General features: G+C 44.7%; 2 protein-coding genes across 2 annotated transcripts; both read right to left on the bottom strand.

The window, feature by feature from the left end:
* Positions 1–104: 104 nt before the first annotated feature.
* tgm5l (transglutaminase 5, like) lies at positions 105–5578 on the bottom strand. The gene is made up of 14 exons (XM_035631958.2): positions 5457–5578; positions 5167–5349; positions 4825–5058; positions 4167–4285; positions 3800–3928; positions 3269–3446; positions 2941–3076; positions 2683–2786; positions 2339–2578; positions 2173–2235; positions 1867–2076; positions 1602–1759; positions 983–1119; positions 105–589 (listed from the first exon to the last, which is right to left on the bottom strand). The coding sequence occupies exons 1-14, from the start codon at positions 5461–5463 to the stop codon at positions 436–438; spliced, it is 2052 nt and encodes a 683-aa protein (XP_035487851.2). The 5' UTR covers positions 5464–5578; the 3' UTR covers positions 105–435.
* A 2217-nt stretch (positions 5579–7795) lies between these two features.
* Positions 7796–9807, bottom strand: pxmp4 (peroxisomal membrane protein 4). Its single transcript, XM_035631960.2, has 4 exons — positions 9647–9807; positions 9295–9357; positions 8984–9182; positions 7796–8858 (listed from the first exon to the last, which is right to left on the bottom strand). Exons 1-4 carry the CDS (start codon positions 9757–9759, stop codon positions 8589–8591), a joined length of 645 nt encoding a protein of 214 aa, XP_035487853.1. The 5' UTR covers positions 9760–9807; the 3' UTR covers positions 7796–8588.
* Between the last annotated feature and the right edge of the window lie 435 nt (positions 9808–10242).

Raw genomic sequence — 10242 nt, 5'->3', positions numbered from 1 at the left:
TTAACCTTTTTTTCTCTTTTGAGGAGAGGTCTCCCTCTTCTGGAGATAAGCAGAACTGCAATAACAAATGAACATTTATAGATACATAAAAATGGGACATACAGTAGGTTTAAACACATTCATTTTATTTTTCCAAAAGATTACAACATTTCATCAAACGTTATCTTTTTCTGTTTCAAGTAATTACGTGGATTTTCAAGTAGCAGGGTTGATGTTCATGGCTCAAACATGTGCATAAATACCAAAATAAATATCAAAATACATAAGTGTAATTTACATTCACATTTAAATCATACAAAGCAACAGCAAAATAAGTAACCTGGATGTGATACTGCCGCACCGTTGCCATGTTGACCTCAGCCCGGGAGACTTAGATAAAAAGATGTTTGTAAGGCACAAACTCGACTGTGACAAAAAGAATATGACCAAAAGGATCTAAGCTTTGTGGACAAAGACCATCTTAAAGCCCCTGATGGTGGAGCTGACTTTTGTCAGTGACATGCTCGCCTGCAGCATCTTCGTTCCCGCCATGCTGGGGGTGAAAGTGATGCGTTGCTCCACTCTTCCTCCTGGACGCAGCGGGAGCATCCTGCAGGGAAGAAAGAAATGATGTAGGGAAGTTCACAAAAATTGCGGAAGAAGTGCTACGGCTGCAGTGATTTACGCAAAGGGAAAAGCTAAGCTAAGCTAATTGTCCTGGTTAAACGTCCCTAAATGACAAGGTCAGAGCTTGGAAAGGATCATCGGAAAAAAATGTATTATGATAGCCGCACCTGCCTGAACATTGAACACAACACAAAACATAACCCTGAAAAAGAAAAGTACAACACGCCTAAATTCCATCGACAAAGACATTCTGTGCCGCACACTGACACTCCTCCTATTCATTCTGCAGCCAGCTGCGATGTGCTCGAGCCGCTAACGTGTAATTACAGCATGATTCAACACATGCATTTTTTTTAAAGGTTCCCATCTGTCTCACCTGAAGTGAATCTTGCCCTGGATCAGCCCGGCGCCGGCCACGGTCAGTACTCCACCCACCATGTGGGATAGGGTGTTGGTGAAGGTCACTAGCGCGGTTTGCTCCTTGTTCTGCACCACAGAGTCTTCATCTGCAATCTGGAAGGGAAATGGATTTTAGCGAACCCTGAATATGCCCGACATAAATACACCCTCAAATGACTTCAAACAGAGAAAATATCACATAAATCCTCTTTATGCTTTGGTCAGATCTCAATCGACGATACATTATTTGATTCAAACTGAACGAAATTTGGGGATTTTAAAAATTTCATGCCAAAAATGAAACTTTTTTTTTTTTTTTTTTTTACTGCTGCTGCGCCATCACATCAGATCAGTGAGTGCCCTAAATGCATTTTTGATTTACTTTATACATTATCCTTTTGTTTTGTACGGCATATTTTGTATCAAACATTTTGGATTTTTGCTGAAATTCAATATGAAGATGATTCTCTAAAGAGAGATTTACTGTTAATCAAACATTTACGCAGCCTGAAACATGTCTCATTCTCTCGATAACTGAAAAGAATGGAATATGCCTAATTCATTGGTGAGCAAAAGTCCGAATCTCCTCAAAGTACCTGTATGCTGAGCTGGGGGGCGGCGATGTTGAACTCCTCTGAGGCCAGGACCCGCTCGTCGGTGGCCATGTCCTCCAGGACTACTGCCAGGTTGATCAGGTTGTCTCCCACCACGTCCTCATACTGTGCCGGGAGGATCTGCTGGGGCAGAACCTTGACTGCAGAGAGAGAGAGAGAGACAAAGAGCGAAAAAGGGGTTCGTGAAATTCGCTTAAAAATCCCTGCAAAGCACAGCAGTCCCTCAGAAGTGGAGGTTTCCATCTACCTTCCATGGCTGCCAGTTGGACGATGCCGTGTGTTTCCCAGAAGGTGTCTGAGGGGCTGTTGTTGTATTCTTTGGCCTGGGCGTTGAGATGCACCTTCAGGCTCTTGGCCGCGCGCCGTTTGTTCTTGACTGTGACGGTGAAGCGGACGGGCTCCCCGGCAACCGGAGCTTTGTCCAGGGTCAGGAAGACTAGAACTCCCTCAGATGAGCCTGAGGAATAGACGTGAGCACATCCGCAGGGTGAGCCGACGTGTGTCTGAACAACACATTTGACGCGTTCGCGAGTACAAAAGATTTAAAACGCACCTCTACTCAATGTCGAGACTTCTGACACTGTGGAGCTTCTCGATGAAAGGGTGGAAGTCGGGCCTGTTTTGAACAGATAAACAGACAATGTGAGCAACCGCTTTCGTGAAACAATTACGCCCTCAGGGCGAACGTTAGCCCAATTCTTGAATGTTTTGCATCGTACTTTTGATGGATTTGTAGTCGCCCGTGATGTTCTGGAGTCGGGGGAAGCCCACGGCTTTGGTGCAGATGAAGGCGCCGACGTTCTCCGTGTCCCTGCTGAGGCTGAGCACGCGACCCCGGCTCATTATGATCTTGTGGACGTCCGCGTTCACCTCGGCGTAGACAAAGGGGACGTCGTAAAGCAGGTCGATGCGCCGATCCTTGACCGCTTTGACCGGAGACGGGCCGCAGCAGAACACCCCTAAGGTGAAAATGCCAATGTTAAGTACAAGATCGACATGAGGCGACAGGGAAAATACAAAAAAATAAGTTCACATAATAGGACCAATAATGTTTCTCACACACCTCCACTCCTGAGCTGAGGGGTTGGGTCCAGAACCTGCCAGCCATCCATCCCAGAGCCCAGATCGCGCCGAGTCATCCAGCACTCCACCCAGACATGGAAGTTCCTGTTGACAAAGGCCAAAAGAACAGAAGAATTGTCTTCTTTTTTGCTTCGAAAAGAACTGAATGGACGTCACCGCCGCCACCTCAAAGTGTCCCAAGAGGTTCTTTTTTCATATTTGCCCTGTAATAAAAACCCTGCCCATCACCACCACTGACCATATGCTGTCTTTGCTGTGGCTCAGCTTCTCCCCCTTTTCGCTGTAGTACTCCTCGATCACCAGGTTGCCGTTGGTGTCGTGAGCGGAGTTGAAGTTGGTGACCACGCGGCAAGGAACGCCAAGAACTCTCATGACTGAAAAGGCGCGGTCCAAAGAAGACGGGCACAGGCGTTACACATACTGATTCAAATATCGGACCGTTGCGCAATGGCAGAAGCGTGCGCGTGCGCATGACTAGACCATGTGGCTTTGGCAGGCCACTGGTTACCCATTTTTTGCAGATGACGACACGACCAACAGCGTTGACGTCATCATGATGTAATCACCTGTGCACATGACAGCTGCGAACACCCAGCACTGTCCGTACTTGACCGGGCTGTGCCCCGACTGGGCCCACTGCTGCAAGATGTCCCCGCTCCCCGTCCACACGGACGGATTCACTCCCTTCTTGAAGTCGTTGGACCAGTTCCCTTGCAGGACTCCGCGGTCGTCCTCGCAGTTGATCTGAACATTGAAAGGGGGAGGAGGCTGCTGTTATTTTCCGCCGGGGCACTCCCGCCGACCGCAGAGCGAGTCTGGGCACCTCCGACGCGCAGAGCCCGTGCGGTGGCGGTTTTAATGACTACTTTCGCTGACTGTTTTTGTTGCCGTAATTGCGGCAGCGGCTGCATGTGACTTTTTCATTTTCAGAACATTGCAGGAGGCGTGTTCCCCTTTGGAGGCGGCGGAGCAATGTCCCAGGTCAGGCAGCGACTTGGCGCTCACGCTGTCACACAACGTGAGCGCCAACACTGGCGGGAATACGGAACGTGGCGCGGTGGTTTTGAGTTTCACGCGCGCGGCTGCCTCTCACTCACCATGGCGGACACGACCCGGCTGATGTAGACGGGGCTGCTTCGCTTCAGGTAGTCCGCTCTTCTGTTGTTCTGGTGCTGAGGGCTGACTTGGAGCAGATTCAGGCATGTCTCCAGGACGCCGGGCTCGTACTTTACGGGGAGACAGGAAAACGAGTCAGTCGACTTTTTCCTGACATTTGAAGAATATTCCACGAAAAAAAAACAAACACGTGCTTGACATTCAAGTGACCAATGTGGGTTGCATCACATTCATTCCCTGTAATATTCCCAGTTTAACTCAACTGGAACAGCAACCGAACAAAAGTCAAAAACATGTCTAGCTCATAAGAATACATGTGAATCTAAAAACGAGCTTTCATCTTCATACCTGATCAAAGGACCACGGTCTCGACACAAGGTTCATCGCTGTCCCCATGAACAGCAGCCCGGAGTCATTCTGGACGTATTCCTCTCTCTGGTCCTCAAAGGGGATGTACACCGAATCCTCTGCAAAAAAAAAGAAACCAGACCTTTAGCACATTTTAAATTCCATTGCAGGGTACATCACAGTTCGGTTCATTCGTCGCGCCTGTCTACTTTCTTTCCATTCTGTTTCTGTTTTGTAAAGCCAGTGCCAGACATTTGCTATGATGAATCGTTATCTCCCAGGTTTTTTAATTTTTTCAGGCTGGGGTTTTTTGATCCGCTGAGCACCTTGTACATCAGGGCTGTACCGTGGTGATCGCACCCCCACAAAGGGAATCGATAAATAAACATCTCTGGTCTCGTCTGCTAACTGCCGCTGAATTATCGCGAGGTACTAAAACCTTCCGAGGCTGCAAAGCTTCGCACGGACTTTTCTGAACGTTCAAAAATGGGCCTGTTTGTGGATTTAGGGTTGGGGTCTCGACAAGCGCCCATCCAATCTACTTCACTACTCACACCGCGGCGCACAGGAACCTCACAAATTGGACGAGCGGTTGACGAGAAAAATGGAAAGAGAGGTCAGACAGATGGCTCCACCTGTTTTCAAAGTTTCGACTTACCAGGGCACCAGGGATTGCAGAGCAGGGTGAACCTGCCGAACGCGCGTGTCTGTCGGCCGGCCCGCGGGGCCACACACAGCTGAAACCTGTAGCATCCCACCGAGGCCGAGGCAGGAGACGAGATGAAGATGGAGGGCCTCTGGGGGTCCAGGCACTCTGGGTCGATGTAGGCTTTCCAACGGGAGGAGGAAACCTTCTTGGCGAACGTGACAGGCATTGTCACATATAGGCGGCCTGAGGAATTAAAGAGAGGGATTTTAAAAGGATGGTTCCCGACTTGTACGCACCCAAAAGAGGCCTTTCACCCACACCAATCAAAGCTGAAATCGAAATGTCGACTACCTAGCATCACTTTGACCCTGAGCGAGTCGGTCTTGGGGTTGAACGGTCGACCCCCCAGCTGCACACTGATCCGGAACGCGGCTCCTCTTCGCACCACCAGCGACTTGGAGCCGCCGAAGTCCTCTGTCCTGTGTCTCTCCAGGTTTTCAGATTTTTCCGGGTTGACATGTTGAATCACCAGATCTGATGATTAAAGATACCATATCGATGATCAGAACGAACAAGGATGAACAAAAAAAAAGTGGGATGAAGTTTAAATAATGAAATAGGTAAAAGAGGAAAAATCTCACCTTCCATTTAGTAGTGTCTCTCTTTTCTCACAGCAGTGGCTGAGCGTATGTGTGTCCCTTGTGTTCGCCCTCAAACGTTATATAGAGCTCGGCCCCGCCCGAGCGTGTCCCGCATGCTTGTCTCTGGGCGTTACCAAGGCCCTCGAGCCATGTGCACCGTAACAAAACATACACTGTACCACACGGTGGAACACCCTGCTTTGGAGACTATGTTCTAGGGAAACTAGTTTCATGCGTAAAAGTTGGAGGTGAGTAATCAAACACCACCCAGTTCAAAAGAATTGTGAGGTGAACCTACGAATAAGCAGTTGCGAAATATTGCGTGAAGGCTGAAAAGTGAAGCAGGGGTTATGTCATCAGAGAGGGATGCTTTAACTTCCAACAAGTTATTTGTTACGTATTTATTTAATTTATTTCATTATCATTTTTGTTGTCTTTTGTTTAAATGTCTCGTCATTGTCATTTTTTTTTACCAATTTCAGTTTTTCATTTTTTTCTCATTCGTCTTTGAAACACGCCCCTCCTTGGGGATTATTCTCCAGGGACAGAGTTTCAGGTGAAAGGACGGGTCTCGTGTGAATAATCACACTCACTCAGTTCAATGGGTGAACATCCAGAGATCTAGGGGTGATTACGTTGCAGGTTGCAGTGTCCAAACAGGAGTTTATTGTAATTTATTTTTATTTTACAAATGTTCTGATCCAATATGAATATCCCTCAAGTCCACGAGACAAAATGTTCCCAAGTTCCCAAATACACGTAATTGGTAAGATACAGTAGTGATAAATGTTGCGTGAGAATATGCATCAAAGTACAATATTACATATTACCACATGCTCTCTCCCACTCTTTATCTCGCTCTACACACACACACACACACCTGCCCGTGGCCTTGGAAGTGTTGCACTTTGACACAGTGACTTCTTCCCCGGAGTCGTGTGTGTGTGTCTGGGGAGTTAATTTGTTTCCATTTATGTTTAGACAAGTACAGTCACCTGTTCATAATGTCAGGTATGTACAGTATATTGTGTGGGATGCATTTTTGGTGGGTGAATATTGCCTTTGTGCCACGACAGAGAGCCGTCGCTCTATCTAGCTACACAGAAGGAATCTGGAGTCGTCTTGACACCAAGTCAGATATAATTCCAAATGTAGCAAAATCGAAAGGAATAGACGACCAATCTTTAGCTGAACCCTTGCGAGCGAAGTTCTCATCAGTTGGCTCGGGACTTTTAGGCCAGGTGACAATGTTGGTCTGTCATCCACTTCGATATAGACTGAAATATCCCAACTATTGAATGGATTGTTGTACAATTGTGTACAGACATGCGTGGTGGTTCCTCCTTACGACTTTCAGGGATCCCCTGACATTCTTCTTTGGCAACATCAGAAGGTGAACATTTCCACTTAGCAAGTAAAATGGTTCAAGATCTACTTGATGGATTGGCACAACTTTTGACACTCGCCAAAGTAAAAGAACTCAAGCAGTGTTCCATAACTGTGTATGTCATTAGTTGCTGCTGTTACATTCATGTGTGCGCGGAAGTCATATGTCCAGTGAAGGTAGAGTTGATTTTATTTGTTTGTTTTAGATACGGTCGGTTTATTCCAGAACAGTCCATCGGATTTTATAAGATGATCATGTGTTTTATATGCAAAGCTTTGATCCTCCAATTACTAGCTGACAAGAGCTTTCAAATGAAATGAAGGGATTTGAATTAAATGTAGAATTTTTTCCAGAAAGTAGCATGAAAAGTATTTACTCTGTATTAAAATATATCAACAGTGAATTAGGGATTCACAAATTTTTAAAACACATGATTACACTACACGTACATTTTCTGCGATAAGCGTTTTTTAATCACAACTTGGTACAGCTGTGCTTGTTGTCATCGTAATTTGCAGCGCCATTCCTTCACGTAGTGGAATTTGCAACAGGGATGATCACGCCATCAGACAGAAAACTGGCGTCAAGTTCAACTGCAACACGTTCATTCAGCCCTTGTTAAATACAAAGTATTAATGACACACCTTCACGCTTTGAACGAACTTAGAAATTAAACAATGTGCAAAAGGAATCCGGTATTTCCTGTGCAGGCACAACAGGGAGGAGCTTAATGTCTTTACAAAACAAAAAAAAATTTGCTTGGTGCTAAACTTGAACAGCTATTGTTTTAAAAAGTGACGCCTGCCCTTGTTTCGTTATTGTAAATAATGTATTATATAGAAGGCAATTGTTTTTCTTATTGAACCAAATTGGTTGATGATGATATTAATATTGCCAATACTGACATTTTGTGTCCCTGTGTGACTGCGTGATCACAACACATTACATTAAACATCTTTTGCCTTTTATTCTGTAGCAGCTTATTAATTTGAACTCAAGACAATCAACCTAATATCAGCAGGAGAATCATATTGGTATCATATGGTGACAAACAATCATGAACCATGGACACAAGAAAATACAAAGGTCAGTGAATCAAAAAAACCTTCCTATAGTACAAACAATAATTTAAAAAAAAGGCAACATTCAATAATGCTGGAATATTAGTAATAATTAGTAATAATACACGAAAATTGCTGCAGGATTCACTAATGTGATGCTCTGCTCTATGGTCTCACTAAGAAAAATAGACTGCATCTACCGTTGATTCAATCGTTCACTCTCTGCCTCTGTCAGAACCAATTTTAGAATAATTTTACTTATTAACAGCTCTTTATATTCTTGGTCCAATTTATTGATCAGATTTTCTTTTACCCAACGAACCTTCTTATTTGTTAAAGCAAACTAAGACCTAAGTTTTCATCCTGGCATTTAATTGAATTTTATTTATTCATTCATTGGTATGTATACTTTTATTCTATTTTGATCTTCTGGATTGTATTTCTCTTAAATTTCACTTCTATACATCATCTCCTCTCTTTTAGTACTTTATTATCTTTTCTTCAACTCTTGACTTTTCAATAACTGTCTTATTTTTCTACTCATTTCTGACTTGTGTTTCCTCATTGCATTTTATGAGGAGACTGGTGATTGTGTTTCTGCATTTGTTTCCTTTACTGATAATGCAGTCGTTTATTCCATACTTCTCCATCCTGGTGGGGGGGGGGGGACAAAAACCAAGAGCTTCACTTCTGCGCAGCCGTCCTTGGTTTATTATAAACGAGGAAGTCTGTTATGTCGTGCCACACGTTGCTGTCGTGGTAGAGGTAGTTCATGGAGGACTGCAGTGAGGGCTGGAGGGTGTGCGGGTAATACTCAAACAGCCACAAGACGACGCCCCACACCAGGGTGGCGAAGAGCGGGAAGGGGTCGTGTTTGGGCTGCGGGATAAATCCTTTCTCCACAGCCAGACGAGACAGAGCGAACAGGATCCTGGACAGCAAGTACATGTTTATCTGAAAATAAAAAGTAAAGTTTTTTGGGGTTTTTTAATACACATTTACTACATCAATTACAGACTCTTTGTGTTAATAATGATTAAAAAGAGAAGGATTTTGTGGAGGCCACAGGCCTTTCCTACCTGGCTATTAATGCTGTTGTTATCGCCGAACACCAACCATCCTCCGACACACGCGGCCAGAAAGGAGTGAGACTGTAAACTCTTCCCCTGGAACTTCTGCTGCACGGCCTGCAGTCCCTTGTACGTGAACACGAAGCACGCCAGGTTGCGGGAGTGTGTGTACGTGGCCTTCAGAATGGCTTTGAGCTTGTCCTTCAAACTGCAATCAGGGGGGAAGAACGTGATGGGACCTCAGAGGCATGTTGTAGTAGAAAGGTAAATGTAATTTAAAAAAAATAATAAATGGGTAAATTACAGCTCAAATTCTTTACCTGCCACTTCTGAATAGAAATGTCATCACCAGGGCATGAGGTGCTCGGATTTTGGCCCCATAGCTGAGAAATACACACACATTGTAATGTGCAAAACTGACAACAAATATAATGTCCAACTGTCCCAGCAGCACTCATACTCCACAATTGAGTCACATTAAAGATCAGATACAAGGACAAGGATCAGGCTGCTGCAACAACATTGCATTACACTGCCATAAGTTTCCACGGTGCCTTCAGGCACCTGACGCTACAGCTGTAAAACAGAGACCTGATAGCTTCCAGCTGTGTGTCAACGCGCCGGTTTAAACTCGCTACTTTATATTTTATTGAACGTGTTCACTTCACTCACACGACGCCGTTTCTGAATCCCTTCACAACCGCCAGTGCCGCTTTGTATTTCTCCCGCTGCAGCAGGTTGTTGACGGTGTACAGGAGAGTTCTCATCAGGTCGGGACCCGCCATCGCTCCTACTGCAGCGGACAGGACACAGCTGGTGTGTCGCAGCGAAAGTCCGCCGTGATAGCTGCGCCGCGTGAAAGGTTCCTACTAGGTCAAACAAAACCAGCTCGAAGTCGTGTTGGTCATTTAAAACAGATTTGCCACGGTATTCTTTTTTTTTTTTTTTACACTAATTCCATTATTTCTTTTACATAATTTCAGTTACTAGTGTGCGTGTAGACGCACATAAAACAGCTGTTTAGTATAAACCTCATAACAATAACAACTGAAATAACTGAATTACAATTTTTTTTCGCCAAGTAAAAAAATATAGCTAAAAGTGTAAAAGAGCAATTATTTGTGTACACATGTGAATATAATATACTTTATACCCATCGATTATAGTAAATGTATTAACTGTTGGGGAAAAAAAGAATATTGCAGCATTCAAAACGCAGGTCGTAATCTTAATAGATCAAACATGCCCATCTGCTCAGTTGCCAAATT

This window comes from Scophthalmus maximus, chromosome 6 (assembly GCF_022379125.1).
Source record: "Scophthalmus maximus strain ysfricsl-2021 chromosome 6, ASM2237912v1, whole genome shotgun sequence".
NCBI lineage: Eukaryota > Metazoa > Chordata > Actinopteri > Pleuronectiformes > Scophthalmidae > Scophthalmus > Scophthalmus maximus.
This window is presented reverse-complemented; position numbering and strand designations above follow the sequence as displayed.